General features: G+C 35.1%; 1 protein-coding gene across 4 annotated transcripts in view; it reads right to left on the bottom strand.

The window, feature by feature from the left end:
- The window catches only part of LOC125665513 (polycystic kidney disease protein 1-like 1), a 221,997-nt gene that overhangs the window by 57,202 nt on the left and 142,939 nt on the right, over positions 1-21,856 (bottom strand). For all 4 annotated transcript variants that reach the window (XM_048898165.2, XM_048898166.2, XM_048898167.2 and 1 more), the window contains 3 exons: positions 20,634-20,802; positions 15,866-15,922; positions 7,082-7,315 (listed from right to left, as the gene is read on the bottom strand). In XM_048898165.2, the coding sequence (XP_048754122.2) occupies positions 7,082-7,315; positions 15,866-15,922; positions 20,634-20,802 (460 nt within the window). The remainder of the gene's footprint in view (positions 1-7,081; positions 7,316-15,865; positions 15,923-20,633; positions 20,803-21,856) is intronic.

Genomic DNA, 21,856 nt, shown 5'->3' on the forward strand with positions numbered 1-21,856 from the left:
ACAATTGTATTAGAATGGATTATCTCTAACTGAACTGTATATTCAAAGATGGATACGGCAAGACGACGATGGGTGTGCACAGTTCGAATTTTCTCAATATTTATTTACACATGCATGTATAAATAGTACGTGGACAAGTCATGTAACATATATTTGTTCACTACACGTTTCACCGAGAAAAACAACAACACGTTTTCAGATATGCAATGTAGTTCTTTTATGCGAGAACATGTTCTTTATATTATTTAGCTCATCAGTGCTGAAATCTCAAGTGAGCTTAAATTTATTAGTAGGTCTAGATCTAATATGTTGGTTAACTTTTCTGAAAAGTGATAATTGTTATAACTTGTTATCTCTGTAATAAATATATAAATATAACAAGTTTTTTTTCCTTTTAATTGTGGTTTTTTAAGGTATTGACTTAAGAATTATCAATGTTCTTAACACAAAAAAGGAATTATCAATGTTCTCAACACAAAAAGGATCTGATGATTATGAACTCAGACACTTGTAACACAAAAAAACCCTAAACTACCAGTAGCATGATTTCATTAGCCAATGACGGTAAAAAAAATGTTGATAAAAAATCTCCAGTTATCAGACCAAAACTCCAGCTGAAAATTTTCAAATCTCCAGTTGTGGCATGACAGTTCTGTTACAGGTCTGGTCTTTACATCATTATCATACCCCAATCTTCAGTCTGCATCATTATCATACCCCAATCTTCAGTCTCTACATCATTACCATACCCCAATCTTCAGTCTACATCATTATCATACCCCAATCTTCAGTCTCTAGGTCATTATAATGCCCCCAATCTTCATTCTACATCATTATCATACCCCAATCTTCATTCTACATCATTATCATACCCCAATCTTCAGTCTACATCATTATCATACCCCAACCTTCAGTCTACATCATTATCATACCCCAATCTTCAGTCTACATCATTATCATACCCCAATCTTCAGTCTACATCATTATCATACCCCAATCTTCAGTCTCTAGGTCATTATAATGCCCCCAATCTTCAGTCTACATCATTATCATATCCCAACCTTCAGTCTACATCATTATCATACCCCAATCTTCAGTCTCTAGGTCATTATAATGCCCCCAATCTTCAGTCTACATCATTATCATACCCTAATCTTCATTCTACATCATTATCATACCCCAATCTTCAGTCTACATCATTATCATACCCCAATCTTCAGTCTACATCATTATCATACCCCAATCTTCCGTCTATACATCATTATCATACCCCAATCTTCAGTCTCTAGGTCATTATAATGCCCCCAATCTTCAGTCTACACCATTATCATACCCCAATCTTCAGTCTACATCATTATCATACCCCAATCTTCCGTCTCTACATCATTATCATACCCCAATCTTCAGTCTACATCATTATCATACCCCAACCTTCAGTCTACATCGTTATCATACCCCAATCTTCAGTCTACATCATTATCATACCCCAACCTCCAGTCTCTACATCATTATCATACCCCAATCTTCAGTCTCTAGGTCATTATAATGCCCCCAATCTTCAGTCTACACCATTATCATACCCCAATCTTCAGTCTACATCATTATCATACCCCAATCTTCCGTCTCTACATCATTATCATACCCCAATCTTCAGTCTACATCATTATCATACCCCAACCTTCAGTCTACATCATTATCATACCCCAACCTTCAGTCTATATCATTATCATACCCCAATCTTCAGTCTACATCATTATCATACCCCAACCTCCAGTCTCTAGGTCATTATTTATGCCCCCAATTTAGTCATTATCATAAATGATAATTAATTATGACTTTTGAGTTTAGTAATTTTATGTACTACGTACAATACCAAAGTGTATTCACTTAAAAACCAAATGTAATAAACTATATATATAATCAAAGTCTTATGAACAGGTATCAATTAATCTGATCTAGCCAAATTCTTATATTTTTCCTTAATTGTTCTTTATTTTTATGTTTTTCATTACATATTATGTTTTAACATGACTCATTTTCAGTCTCGTGGACATTACAGGAAAACTTTCGATTTCATTCCTCCTGGAAATCTGTTTCCTCAGTAACTGGTCGATAGTGTTGACTTAGAACCAAGTCCAGTTATAATATTCAACCCTCTATAAACAATGCCCCTATCTCAGATCTTGTTACAGCAACAGCTGGAGAGATTTAAACCAATGTCACAGGCTTTCTCCACTGATCCAGTCAATATCAAACAGTGTCATCCTTACAAACCAATAACAATAATTCACTACTTCTACCGATTTCTGAAAAAACCTGATAGCTTAAAGTGGTGAATGTCGGAATCAAGCAGAATGGGAAAGGCTGTATAGAACTATTCCGAAAGACCAAGGGGGGGGGGGGGGGGGGGGTGTAGGGGAGGTAGAAGAAGGGGATGGGGTTCCACTGACAATAAACATTAAGGATGTACTCTACATTGTCATAAAGGCTGACTTTCTTCTACAACATGTATGAATATATAAATATCAGCAATATTTGTCCATTCATTTCAAGAATCATCGCCTATAGTAGGTTATAGCACATTGACTTATTGCAGATGAATTGTAGATCGAGGGTTCGCGTCCAGCAGAGGTTTTAATTTTTTTCTTCTTCAAATTGCTTTCTACTAAAACTACATTCTTTGACTAAATAAAGTAAGTTTGAAAGTGTTCAGTCTTAAAATATTGTTGTACATATCCTCCACTTTTCACCCATATCAAATTTCTCTGGTGTTGGTAGCATATACATGTACCTCCTACTCTCAATCAAGATTATGTAACTTCAGGACAAGATTTATGTGCATGATTAGAACAATTCTTTAGTTCAATCAATGATAATCATAATAAATCAAAACTAAACTGTGTTAATGTTTTAATGTTTGCTGCAGTAGACTATAGCGCTGTATTAGAAAATCTGTATTAGAAAATCGCTACCGCATGATTTTTCTCTCTCTCAAATTTCTCTTTCAAATTTGAAAATACAGAATTCAGAATAAATTTCATTGGTATAGTTTTTTGAAATTCTTAAATACTGATATTCTTTGAGTGTACCATATAGATATATATAATGATAAAAAATAGCGATAGTAGTATGATATTACAAAGTTAAATATCGCCATAGTTTAACAACATGGCAAGCTTGAATACTTTATATCTCAATAATGTACCAAGTCCATGAAAATATTTTATTCAATGTGTTTTAAAATACATTTACTGACATGTTTCCCACCTTCAAATCAAGAACAGCAAGGGTTTTACACTGAAAATATTCACGTATCATTGAATATAGTATTGTCTAGACAATAAAATCTACTAAAAAAAATAATTAAAAAATTATTGAAAAAGTATATATGCATCCCCTATACAGTCTGTGTGAACTTTAAACAATGAAGATCATTTCCAAGAAATTTTATTGTATGGAAATTTCATGAAATTCTTTGTAGATTTATGCAAAATTATGCAATTGCAAGTCATTATTAATTCAACACATACTCAATGCTAGGTCGAGGTTGAATTTCTGATCGCGTTCTTGGAAGAGATCTATATACACTGGAAACTGTTTTTCCTGAAGCGATTAATGCTAGCAGCTCTTGTTTACAGATGACCAGATATGTTTACAGTTCTACTTTTAAAAAAATTGCTCGCTCCTAGTGAATTATTAAAACAATTCCATTGTTCTCATTACTTGAAGTATTAACTTTTAAAGGAACTGATAACTTGATATTTGCAAAATGAGTTATCTAGCAAGATTATGAACATGTATGTAATTTCAGATGTACATGTATGATCCCGATTATGAACATGTATGTAATTTCAGATGTACATGTATGATCCCGATTATGAACATGTATGTAATTTCAGATGTACATGTATGATCCCGATTATGAACATGTATGTAATTTCAGATGTACATGTATGATCCCGATTATGAACATGTATGTAATTTCAGATGTACATGTATGATCCCGATTATGAACATGTATGAAATTTCAGATGTACATGTATGATCCCGATTATGAACACGTGTAACTTCAAATGTACATGTAACGTGATAAGACATTTTTGTTTTCCCCATTTTTATACACTAATTAATACGTCTTACGTCTAATGGATGAAATGGATTTTTTTCCTCTCAATTGTCAGAAGCATGCATAACACCCAGCAGGCACAGATGTCTCTTCATTTTCCATTGTTGATGTTTTAATCATTATGGGTATACAAACTGTTTACTATATAAAAATCAATCGATGATCACCTAAGTGAGGAACACAAGAAAATTTATGATTCTGTTCCTGAGTCTTTGAAAGTCAAACCCTCCAGTATTGATGAAACCGTCAAATTTATTGATTCATCAATCTCTGATAAAATCATATTTTTTCTCTTTCTAAAGTGTTACGACTCCCGCCTGATTGTTTTGTTTGATTAAAGAGGCTTGCATACTTGGGCTTATTGTGAAAGCACTCTCGATTGAAGTTACACCTAAGAACATGTTGTCAAGGTGATAATTAAAGGTAAATTCCTCTCTGTTAAAGACACCGAAACAAAGGGGTTCCATTTGTCAGGTTGTCTGGGGCCACGTAAAATGATAGTTGTTTCTTCTCATACAGGCTATCTGCAGCCATTGTTCTCATAATTATGAGATCTATGGGTTACATTGCTCATCCGAAAGACCTCGACAGAATTAAAATTTCATAAGTTTGGGGCACTATTAGTGAAACATTACGAGTCCCTGTTGTGGCTAGGGTTGAGTATCGGAATGAAGAGAATTGATTCTGCCCAACTTGAGGATGTCTATCAGTTACATATGTTGTGCCCTTGTGCTTCATGAGAAGATTTCCAAAAAATTTCCATACTCATTTCACAACTTGAAACCCTATTGCAACCTCACCCTAGACCCAGGGATCATAGCTTCAACAAATCTGAATCTACAGTACATGAGGATGCTTGTATATTAGATTGATAAATCAGTGCATACTATGGTTGAGAAATCATGAGATTTTAAAACATCCTATGTAAAACATGACGTCTCTTTTAATGACCCTACCCTGGCCCCGGAGGTCTCCACTTCCACTAATCTGAATCTAAGCTATAGATCACGATGCTAAGATATCAATTTGGTACATTATACCCTAGGTTGTAGATCTAAGAAAATTTAAGATCTCCTTATACATCTAACTTAAAACTGCAGCTGTCCAGTCTAAACTGGATATCATTTAAGTTTGGAATAATTATTTAACTCGGAAACTATTAAATTTTGATTTCAGCCATAGTGCGGGTTAGTTAGTAGCTTGTCCAGTCTAAACCTTGAAGCACAATTTAATGTACATATTACTTTACTGGTTAAGCGAACAAGAAGAGGGTTTTCTAGACAAACAATGTATTTCCCAAATCCATCTTTCTGTGGAAGTCTCTTCATCTGAACAAACTTGATTCTCCTATACCCAAGGATGATACTCTGTGCCAAGTTTGGAAGAAATTGGCTTAGAATTCTTAAGAAAATGTAAATGTAATGCCAATGAAAACAACAGGAAACTGATTAAATTTTGATCAGAAAGTTAAGAAAGGACCTTCCATTGCCAGAGACAGTATGTGTGAATCTGTATGGGAAATGATCTTGTATATAAAATAAAAATTATTTTTTCTCTAAAGTGTTAAATGCCTTCACTATGTAATTTGTCAAAATTACAGCATGGGTGTTTCAAAATTTTGCCTACAGTTACCTTGACCTTATACAGCTGACCTTGAAAATCCATAGGAACCAATGCATTGGAAGGTAATATAATCCTATGTAGAAATGTGGGTTAATAAATCTACAAAAGGGCGGATCAATAAAGATCAAACTCGTGAAGACACAGGCAAGTTTTAATCAAAGCGAGAGACATTGAGAGAGAAGGACCTTGCAACACAAACATTATTCTATCTGGCCTTACACCCTAATGACAGCGACAAGCAAGCTAAGTATCGTTGCAATTTTGTATTGATTGGTGTGCGGTGAGAGCCTTATCTTTCAACATTAACTCATGAAAGTCAAATGAAGCTCTCCACACCACATCTGTCAATTGAAAATAGGAGCTCTTATGATTAATTCTATATGGTGAGGCATCAGTTTCATGCATTCTCAGTAAAACCACTACCAGTCATTTGGCCTTTTCTCTAAATAACAGTGAAAAACAAATGCTTTATATCGCATAATACAAGAATGCTGAAGTTGATAAATAATGACTTCCATGAATCCGATGATTTTTCAAAAATTAAATTATTCATGAATAAATCAACTTTTTTCTTTTTCTTAAAAATATCTGCCATTAAATAGTTTCATGACATGTGCACACTTAATATCCCCAGTCTAACAGTGACACACTTAATATCCCCAGTCTAACAGTGACACTTAATATCCCCAGTCTAACAGTGACACACTTAATATCCCCAGTCCAACAGTAACCCATAATATCCCTAGTCTAACAGTGACACTTAATATCCCCAGTCTAACAGTGACACACTTAATATCCCCAGTTTAACAGTGACACACTTAATATCCCCAGTTTAACAGTGACACACTTAATATCCCCAGTCTAACAGTGACACACTTAATATCCCCAGTCTAACAGTCCCAGTCTAACAGTGACACACTTAATATCCCCAGTATAACAGTGACACACTTATTATCCCCAGTCTAACAGTGAAACAATTATTGCCCCCATAAATATTCCAGGTCCTATGGTTACTGTGGCATATTTCATATGAAATATTTAAATATGACCATAAAGACAGCTAACCTTGAAACATGACCTGAAAGTAATCAGGTATTTACTTTATCCTTTCAGTTTCACAAATCAAAAACTCGGAAGTTTTAAGTTGTAGACAGACAGACAGATAAAATACAGTGTGTCCTTAACCTTCAATCTTGAAGGCATGATGAAAAAATCCTCTTTGAAAGTTTCTGGTACATTAACTCACAATTATTTTTGCAATAGAATGGACTGCAAGTTGAAAACTCAATTTCTATTTTGCTTTAATATCAAATATGCAATCCATGTTCTAACCTTGACAAATTTTTCCAGCGACTCTATACTTTGTGCTAGTTTCTCTCTGAAGAACCACAAATCAGTTTGAGCTCTGGCAGCCATAGAAATAGCCTTGACAATATTTGACCCCGCCTCCATTGCTAAAGGGAGAAGACCCTGGATAGGGGACTGTCTTTCACTGGAGATCATTGCAGATTTTTCCACAATGCGCTGCATTAAGCTGGTAGACACTCCCAGGCATGCTTTGTTCATCTGGAAAAAAAAATAGGCAATTGAAAAGGAATTAAAGTAGTACAATTATATCTATGCTCCAATAAATTCTTGAGAACAAAATGATAAAGATAGCCCAGTGGTTAAGAGTATTTCACAACCTGGAGGTCCTGCATTGAATTCACCAATGGCTGTGTTAAAACTAAGTTTAAGCTATGTAGTGACAGTTCCTATTCTGGCATTAGAAGTGAGAGTCACGGGTCCTTTGCATGACATAAGAAACCAATGTTTCATCTTACTGTAGACATTGACACAATAACAAATAGTCACTGCTACAACATTTGAGTATTGCATGTACTAATTTGTGGCACTTCACCAACAACTGATGATGTCCCCACATGAGTGAATTTCCCAGAGTACGACACAAAACTACAAACGTATGGTGTTTATGTTCAAGATGTGTTAGTCCTCTTGATCAAATTAAATCTGACCTTGAGCTTTCAGTTGAACAAAGACACAACTGGAACAAAAACAATTTGAATGCCAATCTCAAGGGAATAAGAATAACATGAAAATGTTTTTTAAAAGATTGCAGTGTTGATTTCTTGTTTCATTGCAATAAATCTCAAGACGATTGAGTTTTGAAAATGTTATTTTTAAGTCATACATAGATCTAAACATTAACTACAAAACTCCATTTGTTTCATAATGATTGTTCATGTCAGTGAATAACAGTGGCAAATTCCACTGTCAGCAAGAGCTCCCTGTATAACAATAGACATTCCGAGTTTGATGACAACTTCATTTGACATAAATTCCACTGGCTTATTATACCAAAGTAAGAACCATTCAATGAACATCATGTATATTTGTTCTAATCCTATTTCCTCAAACTCAACATAGTATCAACAGTTATGAACATTTTCCAGATCTTCTAAACATGAAAGAGTTTTGACCATTTTCTCCTTTATAAAAGCATTATCTTCCTGGAAGTATTTGCCCATAGGTTAGGCAGTTTTAACTGACAGTAAACACGATGAAAGTATTACTAAGTTAACTCTCAGTTAAAAGTCAGTAACTAACCTTTGAGCAAACCGGATACTGTCCATGCGCTACTTTATAAGCTATACAAACCTCTCTTGATAACCTTCTTCCAAAAACTTGTGTAGCCTAAAGTCTGTCACCTGAGCACTTTTGCTTTAAAATCAATTTTCTGTTTTCTCGATAAAAACAATCCTCTGTTCAGAATTTTCTTCTTTAAAAAATTGTATTTTCCGCAAACTTGGACATAAGGTTAAAAAACTTCGTTGTTGTATTAAACAAACTGCACTGCAGAGCCGCCATTAGGTCCATATCAACGTCAAATTAGTATCACAAGTTTTGCGTGACTTTTCCCCATGATGATATTAAGATGGGAGACATCAGAGTAAAGCACAAACACGGGTCCAGATCAATCAGACAGAGCTAATCAATTTCAACATGCATGCTGACACTTCACTTCATCCTCTAACAGCCCAATGGACCCGGACGTACTAAATCAAAATCTCTCTGCAATGACAACTTGTATATAGTATGCCAGACTACAACCCTATCGCAAGGCTCCGCAATATCTCCATGTCTGCAAACTGTTCTCATCCACAAATCAAACAAATTTTTAAACCACTCTTTCTTCTATCAGTTATGAAACTTTACTTTTGTAAACATTTGAATGAAATCTAAGTTGTAGTTTTTTATGTAATCTTGTCCACAGATACATAAACACATACACAAACAGGATAAATTACAAAAGCACATCCCTTGCCGTGAATGTCAAACCATGCTACAGATTTAGCAAGTTTACAGCTTTCGAATCCCAAGAATATACAAACTGGATAATAGGAGAATTTTAAACCAGAATATATTCCAACAGTAGGGGATGTAGAAGGACTGAAAAGTGTATAATCAACTAGATGCACTTATCTCTCTCTAAGATGCAAGCATTTTGCAAGTCTGATTTAAATTGAGCAAGTCCAACTTGATGTGTGATTTTCAAATTTAAAACGGAACAAATTATTGACCTATTTCTATCCACTTTGAATAAGGTTCAGTCTTTCTATACTGTCAGCTTGCTAATTTTTGGGCCAAATTGCAGAAGACACTCTCTACAGTGAAAAACACAAAAGCTGATTCAACATATCTGTATATAAGCTACTCCATAGCCAAACAAACAGCACACTGATCAAAGAACTCTTTTTCTCAGGCACAGCCTTGCTCATACCACCTTATTTTTCTATCCTTTGTCCACATCTATTGACTTGTTGTGCAAACAGTAACTGGAATCCACTGAAGTCGGTGCATTCTACAACCTTGTTGATTCTAACTGTGCTGTTTGGACACTGCACACAAAAGCAGCATGAAATTTAAAAGCATTGGAAGGTAGATCAAAGACAACAAGGATCCTTTGATTTACAGCATTACTTGACTGAACAGTAAGGAATCAGAACTTAAACATGAATATCTCTATATCAAACTAAACTGGCATTCCACATCCAAATTTATAGGTCACTTCCAAAAGTAGTTTGTTGAGTGTTTTGGGGGCAATACATTAATTGTTATATCTTTACAGTTCCACTTCAATCCTTCAAGTCATTGGTACTGCACCATTCACGACAACTGTATCCCTCAGTAACAGCTAGGCTTCAATGGAACAATATAACTTTTCTGATTATGGACCTTGAAAATTTAAACTCTTCATTTGTCAATGCACCAGGATGAGATCCTCCAACTTATTGACAGATTGATTGATGAATATTGTTTAATATTAAAATCCCAACAAGACCGTTTCACTGATCTAGGTGTGTCACCATACAGCCTTAAAAAACGGCCACACATTTCTAGGTGCTCTCAGCCATTTAGTCATGTGGGCAATTCATCATGTTGATGCCTACCTTGCCACGGGACCTCAGACTTGAGCTCTAATCCAAGACCAGTGATCGGTTTTCAATTCAACATGATCAATATTTAGCATCTTCGCAAGCCAAGTGTCCGATTCACTTACTCTCATGAGAGGAAGTAAATTGGACACTCTGCTTATGAAGATAAGTATTAGCAATTTAAAAGATCAGTAACTGTATTTTTAAGAACTTCTGTACGTTGCAATCAAGTGAGCAACTCGCTAACATACTCCAGCATGCTAGAGGTTCACAGTGAGATACTAAAAATTTGACTTCCGCGTATGTAAGAGACAATAACCGAGGCTCTAGCACATTGGGAGTATAAACTCACCGACAGTACTGCCAAATCGTTACATCAAAATTAAAACCTAATTTATGAAATGATTAAAATAACATTCAAACGATCTTCCTTTGTAGTTTTTGTAACTGCAATATAAAAAGCTAAAACTTCATATAGAAATTATAAACAAAAAAACCCAATTACCATTACCTTCCATTTAAAATGTGTTTGTATAACTTCCAACATAAAACGAGACCCCTGGAATGCTAGATCAATGATCAGGAATTAAAAGAAAACCCAACTTCATCATCAGACTGCAGTTCCTAGTTGTGTAATTGTGCTTTCAATCTCGATTAGGGACTACAAGGATTCTGGAATCGACCTCATTGTAGTAACAGCTGCAGACCCCTCACCTATTTAACAACCTTTGTATTACATTAGGCAGATATTGAGCAATGGCACAGGACTCCTTATACATAAATCACTGTTACTCTGACATTTCTCTCTCTTCCTCTCTCTCCTGTTCTAATCAGTAACAAAAATTGCCAGGGAAAAACTAATAAGCTAAATATTCTTGACAATTTTTATACATTAGTTCAATACATTAAACTTGTAGATAAGACAACTTTTTCTTTAGCTATATGTGTATTCCTTCCTGACTAGACAATACAAATTATGATACTCAAAAGTGCATATCAAACTAAATTTGAGCGAGTGCTTGTCCAAATCAATATTAATTAACAGACCCCCCCCCCCCCCCCCCCCCAAAAAGAAAACTGTAGCTTTTAATAACATGAACAGGGCACTTAGAATAGAAAACCCAGCACATGAATATTACAAGTCGAACCTTCCAACTGGTTCCCTGAATCGCCGATTTATCCACTTAATGATTTCTTTTCATTGTGGATCAATATTAATAAAAGGACTGGGTTTGTGATTTGGCCTGGCTCACAGATTTGATAGCGTACATGTCCAATCTCGGCACTGATACCACAGCAGTATAGGAAATGAGGGCAACGCTCTTCTGATCTGCCTTACTAAGCTATGTACATTAACTACTTTAATGTAAAGTCCGTGTTTCCCTCATATGCTCTCACTAAGATTAAAAGAAAAAAGTCGGACCAATAAGAGCCATTATCATCTGTGTCAACTGTAGAAAATGTGAAAATAAAGTGCACTGTGGTTTTAAATCATTTTTTCATGCTCTTCATTTTCAATGAGAATATAAAAACTGTCAGAACATTTACTGTATAACAACAGTTTTGGACAACTTTGACCAGGCAGGTGAAATTCAGCACAGTCTTATAGTCAGATGGACAGGCAAAATTTGTTTATAGCCTCAGATGAGCTAGCTGGCAAAACTTGGAATGGGTCTTAGGCAAACACCGACAGGAGCTTTGATGTCAAAGATTGTCATATAAATATATTTAATTAATTGATCTAAGGAGGATCAGCATCAATTACATGAAAGTATACTTAAAAAATAAATTTCACTTTTGAAGACATCCGAGGGTATATGAACTTTACACCAGCCTACATCATGAAACCTGTTCATCACTTCATGATAAGCATACCAACGTGAAGCATCACAGTTCATTCCAAACCGAAATTCCATTTTGACATTTACATTCTACTTTCATTTCAGTCAGAATTCCCAGTCGTTAAAATAGACGTACTCTGTTTATTCAGTTTCACACAGGCTCACAAAATTTATGAGGAAATGACTAAATCATTACAATTTGTAAAGAAACAATGGCAATGGAAATATTTATAGATGAATTCATGAAGACTCAAATATTCATTGAATGAAGTCTCAATAAAATTGTCTTAATTCTATCAAGTTTCTTCATAGAAATGAGGTAATTTTTAAACCTTCGATCTTCTTTACAGGGGTTACAGTCCAAAGGATCCCAATAATATACACCACTCTTTTTTCATGATGGCCTTGATCTTCTTCATATGACCTTGGCCTAGGATCATGATAAAACATCAGGTGACATGAAACATCTTAAATATCATTCATGGTGCTGACCATAAAGTGAGTCCTAATTCGCATTTGTCAATGAATTCTCTAAATGACCTTGAGTATATATATGATCTTGAATATATCAAAGCATAGCTCAGTCAGGTTGTAAGCAACTGAATCTGAAGCTGAGTGTCTTCTATGGTAAAAACAATATTACACACAGACAATCAGAGAGACAAATCACACAAGATTTTTTCAGAATATTCTCCGAAGTTTGTCTATAGATGGGCTGTAAATATTATGATCTAGAGTAAGGGAATTGCCCAAACAAGTTTTCATCACTCCTGAATGACATTGACCAAGATACAATATTGACTAACAGTGCTTCAAGCTGCAAGTGTTGCATAAAATATTACTGTTTCACCATTGAAGTGCAGAGCAATAGTACACAATGAATCTTTTGGACATTATACACGCCGAAGTCAGACAATGATGGAAAATTAAGACTCAATATTGATAATAATTACCATTAGCCCATGAAATCAAATATTCCGATTCATTACTGATAATGATAATTATTACAATTAAGCAATTTCACGCCGATTTTATAGCTCTCCCTAACAACTTTGTAGCAAATAAAATAACGTCAAAGAAGATGCATTGGAAATTAGTTGTGGATAATTAAATCCGTTTTTGTTTGCCCAGAGAGATAAGGGCATTCGATGGCTTCCTGCCTGTCCCGGCTCATAAAGTCCCCCAGTTTTTATTGAATTTCCCCTCTACCTGAGCAAGCAGGTGAAAGGCACTGATAAAAAGAAGAAATAGCCAATATATAATTGTTGAGAATTCTTGAGGAAATGATAGCAAGAAAATCAATTGAACAGAAGAGGTCCTAAACGCCTCTAGCAAAACAGATTTAAATAGTCAGTATTCACGTTTTACAAATGACTTGGTAAAACCATCTTCCTTTTCTCCATAAAGTGTTAAAAAACGATGAATTCTGCAAGTCTGTATATCATAATAAGGTGCAGATTTTTAAACCTGAACTAAATGTCTCCTTTCAACAAACTATACATTCTATACCATTCCAGTTTTCAGTATCGTAGAACAGGTGGGGTCCAGATCATTGTCAGATGACCATAATGATGAACATTGCAAAAGAATGGGAACCTTTTAAGCTGTGCCCTTTTTCTATGGCATGGGATGCAGCAATAATGCACAAAGTTCTCACCGATATACTATTTATACTCCATTTTTACATGTCGTACTTATTTCTGCCTATAGTCTGCGACCACATAAAATTTGTGCAAATTCATACTAGCACACTTAATGTAAGCTATCTTCATGTAATCCATTTGCAGTTTAGCAGAATCTTGTACGCAAGGACCAAACCAATAATAATCCATGAAATCATGACTCGGAAATAAATATTTCTACAGTATTTGTGAAATTCTATGCTCTTTACAAATGTGGTCCTCTTACCTTCATCCAACACCTTTCACTGTCAATAGAGCTTTGACCTTCACCTTTCATTTCAGCAAGTAGGGAGTCTACATCTTAATTAGTTCAAAAGTAGTGACCATGATGATGATCCAAGTTGCCAATCGACAGACTAAATTCAAAAGCCCCCAATCTTTGATCCCCCAAGATATAAAAATATTCTACCAAAATATCAATCAAACCAATAACAAGAGCTTTGAATTCCCAATACCTATAAACCTTTCATCCCCTTGTTGCAGAAGTTATTACACCTTAAAACTGGCCACAAGATCACAGTTGCTAAGCAACACATGACAACAAGACAATGATGTTCCACAATAAAACCCTAAAGAGAGAAATAAGCTTACAAGGAAGACACTCCATCACATTGGATCTCGTCAACCAATCAGATTACACAGGCATTTTCTGCGGGAATCCCATTGAGACGACAAAGGACCACGGTCAGTTTTTAATAGGACTTATCTGGAAATACCATTGACAAATCAGCTTGTCTTGTGACATGGGGAGGCAATTCAAAATAAAAGCCTAATGAAACAATCTGCTATATGATGGAGATTCTGCTTGTTGGATGAAGAAAATATACACCATTGACCAAACACAACAATCTGGCACTACAAGATGGAAAGTTTATGGATAAAGAGAACCATCTCAAACTTGTAAAGAATCAGAACAAGAGCACATAGCTTGAATCTATTTTTATTTCCCCAGTCCCTTTGTTCCTATGGGTTCCTAAGCAATACCCTGGACCATGTGACCAGTACAACCGCATTGTAGCTTTTGCTTTAAGTTAAGGATCAATTTCAATACATAGACATTCTTCTTCTGACAAAGACAGAGAGACACAATATGAGACGCTGATGAGACAGTGTAAAACAGATAAAAAAAAAATCCCTGGACAATTAATGACACATATCAAACAGACTGAAATTGATGAAAATGGGATAATGCTAAAATCGGTAATAAAACTGTCATTGGTCTCTCTCCTAATGTGATGGACTACCAGCTTACAGCCTCGATTTGATGTACAATTGTGAAACTGAGATATTCATAGACCAGAGAAAGAATCACTTGTACAACAAAAGAATTTATAAAAGATAATGTTTGGAACTGTCATCAAGTAAAATATTGGGACAAACTTAAACTCTGACCTTTATCCATCATATGGCTTTGACCTTTCACTTCCTCGATGATAACAACCCTATCTTGTATAGTTCAAAAGTTCATAAGTATAATCATATCACTGGTCTACACAAATCTCGGAACAGTTCGGCAGTTAATAAACATATATAACAAGCACTGCTATACCACAATCTCAGTTGATGTATCTAAATGGAATTAGAGCCTTGCTTGTCCATGGCTGCTGTCCATACATAAGCCTCTCTCACCACTCAACTAAATCCTGGATATCATCGCTACTTTGTAATATTGAATTAGACCTTTACATGAAAAAATTGCATCTTGGCAATTTGGATTTCCCCCTGCTTGACAGCACAGTAAGAGTCTCTATTATTCATTGCACCAGAAAATCCTATTACTTTTGTCTACAGTCATTTCTTACAGGCCTCCTCTGCATGACTAATGTAAAGAAGCCAATTTATAATTTAGAATGTGTATTTTCATTTCAACTACATTTCCATGAAAGGTGAAGATAGTGAACAGAGATCAATCTCATAACTCCTATAAAGAATGCAAAATAAATTGTTGGGCAAACACGGGCTCCTGGACATACCAGAGGTGGGATCAGGTGCCTAGGAGGAGTAAGCATCCCCCATCAACCAATCACACCCACCATGAACCCTATATCTTGATCAGGTAAACGGAGTAAGCTGTAGTCAAAATCAGTGTGTCATATTCTACTAAGAAAATTCACATGAAAATTTTGAACTTGTATTGCTTTCTAATAGAAAGTTTACCTTGATAGGACTTGATGTCAGTTGAACTAACGCTTGTGCTGTCTGCAGAATATCAACCTTCAAAATTCATAAAAATACACACTTAGAATTTGACTGAGCCTTATTTCATTCAATTTAAAGCATATAATTAAGGATCAAATTAATTCAACATCTTGCAGATTCCTTATTTCATGCAAGCATTCAATATCATGAAAAAGCTCATAACCGTCAAATCGCGAAAACAATTAAACCTGGACTCTTGATCAAGAGTCTCCACAATATAGCACACATATTGAATAAATGGTGCTTCTCCCTAAATTATGTGAAAATATATTCCTTGCATAAATTTAGAAATGATGATATTTGGGCCAGTGTTACAATAGAGATGCACTTTATCTTGATCACATCTATAGTAACAGACTCCGTTGCCTATCTCATCTTCTGTCTACTTATATCGGTGTGCTGCAGGAAAGATTCAATGTTGATTTTCAGTCCCAACCTCCATGGCGACAGTCTCTCAAATCTATTTCTATAGACATTTCCAAAGATATTCTGATTTCCTGCATTCAATGACCTTGCCCCATCCTATCTCCATGGTATCTCCATGGTGATCGTTGTTTTTTTTTTTTAATTCTCCTCTTTAAGTCCTTTTAAATGATACTTCACACAAAAACCTTTCCTTCACTTTTTTGCATTTTAAGTACATGAATTCCATCTAGTCCCACCCTGTAGCCTCATGGGAATTCAGGCTAGAATAGGCCCTCAATGCCCCTTGCTTGTCCTCTAAGGCAACTAAATGGGGCAGTTCTTCGGATGAGACTGCAAAAACCGAGACCCCGTGTCACAGCAGGTGTGGCACGATAAAGATCTCTCCCTGCTCAAAGGTCATAGGCCTAAATTTTGCAGTCCTTCAACAGCAATGGTGATGTCGCCATGATAGGAAAATTCTCGAGCGGGATGTTAAACAATATACTACCAACAATCCACCCTGGGGATTTGCACTAACAGGCCATGAATCTGACAATTAGTCATGCGCATTTTAAGTACCTGCTATGTACCGAGTTTGTTATAGGTTCATTAGTTTAGATTTCATAGGTCGAGTGCAGTGTCGTCATGACCTTATAACTTTAACCTTGTGCCCAGACTGAGGAGGTCTAAACCCAAGAGGTCTCCCCGGAATAACGAACTGCACAATTTTGGGGAAGATTGCGAGGAGGCCTAAACCCAAGAGGTCTCCCGGAATAACGAACTGCACAATTTTGGGGAAGAATGGAAATCAAAGCTTTACTAAATGTCTTTTTTTTTTTAACTGATCATTGTGAAAAGTAATTGGGGTGCTATCATTTATATGTACCAGGGCTGTCCATAAAGTTTTGTGAACACGTGTGATTTTTCTCTTTATAACACCAGCTGTGACAATTGAGTGAAATAACATTTTGATATAAATCATGATAATGTATATATATATATACAAAAATAAGATCAATGCACAATACTTTAATGTGTTACCAGCATAGTCTATACCAGCCATACAGCCCAGTCTGAAGTCAAGACAGATGGGTATTCTATAATGTTGCAATCACGAGTATCTTTTAATTTTTATCTTAAGTCACCTGCACACTGCAAACACTTCTCACATCTCCTTAGCTATGAATCAAATACACTAGAACGCTATTAATTACCATCCTCGGTAAGTATATTGAAAACCGAAGATTTGGTAACTTATCACAAATAGACGCGACTTCTCTCAATGTTGGCCTAGCTTTCATAATAACTTAATGAAGGCATGATTTTGTATTTTTCCTACATAACGGTACCTACATTTGTACACTTCCTGACTTATCTCTGAAATTGACCATCAGATCAACGACCTGGGTATATGCCAATTATTCGCTGTTACTTGTGTTATTTTTTCTTCTCTATCGGAGTTTTCCTCAGGTCAAGACAGAATTTCGTTATTGCATGTTGTTCTATCAGGATACCTAGCTGATGTTACTTTTTTTTTTTTTTGCATTTTCAGAGACATATTTCTTGCAGTGCTCCTCAACACCTCCTAAATTATTGGTCAAACAACCACTACTAAATAACATCAGTTGTTAATTTTCATTGCGCCCAAAAACTAAATTCTATGATTAAGTTTTGATCTGTTAAAGAAAATTATAACCTAATAAGGAAGTTTGCAACATCATTTTCTTTTACCCTGAGCCACAATTTTCTTGATTTAAAGTAATTCCACCCTTCTGTGATGTCATCAGATTTTGCAAAACCAATGATTTATTTAGATTTATACATGATAGGAACATACCTTTTGTTGGAGTCCCTTTCGATAGTTATTGTAAAAAATCTTATTAAAAATAAAATATTTCAAAAGTCTAAGTTATATATGAATAACCAATGATAAGTTTCAAAATATTGAATCCAAGGGCAATAACTCTGTTTTTATTGATTTCTCTATCATGTCTATTATGCGATAATATATATATATAATATATATATATAGTAACACCAGGTTATAGTGAACACTTTTATAATGAATTAACGTTTATAATGAATTCATGCTTATACAGCAAAGTGGTTTTCATTCCCTGTAGTTTTAAAACATATATCACTTTTTTGATACAACAAATTATGTTTATGGAGCATCAAAATTCTTCTATCACTTCACTATAAGCCTGTTTTACTATATACAGTACCCGCAACGTTATTCTTGACATGATAAACGATAGAACACGATACACGCACGATAGGATAGGATACACGCACGATACGATAGGATATACGCACGATACGATAGGATACACGATAAACCTGATAAACGCAAAACCTGATAAACGATCTTCACGATAGACCTGATAAACGCAAAACACGATAAACGATCTTCACGATAAACGGAAAACCTGATAGAAATGTTGTAAATTTAGAAACGGTTTAGACGGAACGAAATTTTGATACCTACAACATAATTACATTATGTTTACATTATGTTGATAATAATATTGAAGGATTTCAATGTTCATTATATACCTACATTACGGACAAAACGGATTTCTTGTTTCCCGCGTTCTCGCGATGGGAAAAAATCTAACGCGGTAATCTATAGGTAACTCAGGAAGACCGCATTCTCATCGCGGGATGACTATCAGCTACCTGTCCCCGTCGCGGTAACATTTGTTTAAAACATTGATCGGTTTTCTACCATATAATTTCTTTAATCCACGGTCGTACGTTTTTTTGTTTTTTTTTAATGCCATCACAGCTAAAATTTTAAAAAAATAATAAAATATATACGGCATTGAATTCATTATTTGATATCTATATGAATTTTATCAGCCAATGATTCTAAAACTTATATTGTCACCTAATGTTTAATATATAGATTATACAGGGAATTAACTAAATGTAATATAATGTAGTGATATCATGCTTCAGTAGCTCTCTTATGCTAATGTATATTACCTTGAGTATGAAATAAAACCAAGTAATATTGTGCGTGTAGCGAGGAGGGGGTTATTTTGCATCAAGCTCTAAGTTCACGGCTCATTCAACATCTCAAGTTATTTTCATAATGACCGCTTTAAAAAAACCAACCGCACTACACCTGTTAGATATTTTTACACTATGATTGATAATTGATAGTCATAAGTAATTGGAACATATTTATTTGAATTGATATTTTGTTAACAAAACATAAATATACTGTTTAAAAAACATAAACAAAACCCGGCTTGTTTTAAATTCGCAATTTTGAAACGCTTAGTGTGTAAAAAAATTCAAATAATCATCAAAACCAACATAAATTTCCAGTATCTACACGTACGAGTATTGGTACATGTGTACATGTACAAGGTATATAAAAAAAACAACAACGATGACAGCGGAATCGTGCCCAGTTGAGCAGAATTTTGGGGGATGCAACACCCTTGCACCCTTTTAAAACTTAATCTCCTAAATGTGTGAAATACAATGTCCCTGAGAATGTTAGCTGTCAAAACACGGGTGATACACGAAATCAGATATAAGGACGCGCACAAGTTCAGCAGTTGCTATATAAGTAGCATACACGTGAAAAAAAAAAATCGGAAGAAAAAGAACCATTATTAAAATATACATGTATGTGATAAACAATGTAATTTACTGATTTTTCCTTTCAAATCGGAACTCCCTATTTTTCTGTTAGTGTTAATTACAAATAACTGTTTCTAGACAAACAAATGTTTATGAACTTCAGAAGGAGCTTTCAGATTTACTGTGCTTGGTTTACTGTCCTACTTTCCAGACTACTTAGAATTAAATTGTGATAAATTTTCACTCTCTCTCTGGGCAGACAAATAGCTCTTCTTCTGCCTTAAAATCGACAACTTTATGTTCTCCTTCAAATATACCATCTTTCCTCGATTCCTAAAAATAGCTTCTTTAACAAAACGAATAAAGGTTTCGGAAAGTATCGTACTTTTTCATTAGATTTTATATACGATCCCGATAGTTTCCGAAGCTACACGATAAACGATTTTCACGATAAACGGAAAACCTGATACACGCAAAACACGATACACGATAGACCTGATAAACGCAAAACACGATAGAAAACGGAAAACCTGATACACGATAGGATAGGATACACGCACGATACGATAGGATACACGCACGATAGGAATGTCAAGAATAACGTTGCGGGTACTGTAATTGGTGCCTCTGTAAGTAGAAATCATGACAGGACAGTGGAAAGGATGGGAAAAGGCCACACTGTCCCTGCCATTTCATGACATAACGAATGTATGTTTATACTTACTTCATACTGCATGGGAAGATCCCCAAGATTAGTCAGAAGCTCCTGATGTAGTCCTTCATATCTAGAGTGACCTCCCCTGGTCAGAAGCATGGCTAAGTACATGGTGAGAATCCTAGTTTGACTGTTGTCTTTCTTCACACAGCTATCATACTGATTCTTTAGCTCAGATCTAAAACGAAACAGTCAAGTTTAAAGTATTGCTGATAAATTGCCGGAAGTGAAAACACATTAAATACAATAAATTCCCTCTACTGTTGTACAGTAGTGGTTAGTTTTTTTTTTCTACATCTCCTCCATAGATCAAATCCATCTTTGTACCAAATTCAAGAACACAAATTCCATTGCATAACATTCACTGATAAATATTAACATGCTAAAATAATAGTGAGATAAATCCATCAAATTCAAGGGAAATGCCGGTGACAAAATGATGTGAAATTGAGATTTTCAGAATCAATAATAAACATGGAGTAGATTTCATGGTCATATCTTTCCATGTTGAACATATCACAATTGGAATTTGATAGATCACACTTGTTCTGTAAAATCACCTGTGCAGTTACTGTAAATCCATAGCAGTTAAATTTCTGCTTTGTAGTATTGAAATTTAAGATCAAACTTTAAAACACACAACTGGCTTCCGATGCAGTCAGATCATTTATCTGATGCATGCCTAAATTTATATGCAACTACTGTCAGCCATTACTGAGAATGATTAATAAATAATTATATAAAAACAGAGATTGTTTTTATGAAAAACAAATGTCTACCCAGCTCCCCAAATTGGAAACTTGCTCCAAATGAAACCTCCTCCCCTTAATGTACTGCATGGTATGGCGGAAAAATCATGAGCAAGAACATGGACATTATGAACTCCGATAAGCCATATAGGAGAAGTGTTCACAAACTATTTTAACATCCTCCACCCCTCTTAGATACACCATAACTTTTAGGATAATAATTAAATCCTCCTGTCCCGACAATATGCACATCTACAAATGGCAATGAAGCATTGTACAAAGTTTCAAGTCTATCGGATAAGTCATATTGGAGGAAAAGCTAATTTTTTATTAGTATGCAAAACTTTGATCCCCTATTGAGACCCCATCCTACCCCCAGGGGTCATGATTTGAACAAACTTGAATCTTCACTATGTCTGGAAGTTTTCATATAAATTTGTTACTTTCCTAGCCCAGTGATTCTAGAGAAGATTTTTCCTTTAT

The sequence above is a fragment of the Ostrea edulis genome, chromosome 10, assembly GCF_947568905.1.
Source record: "Ostrea edulis chromosome 10, xbOstEdul1.1, whole genome shotgun sequence".
Lineage (NCBI taxonomy): Eukaryota > Metazoa > Mollusca > Bivalvia > Ostreida > Ostreidae > Ostrea > Ostrea edulis.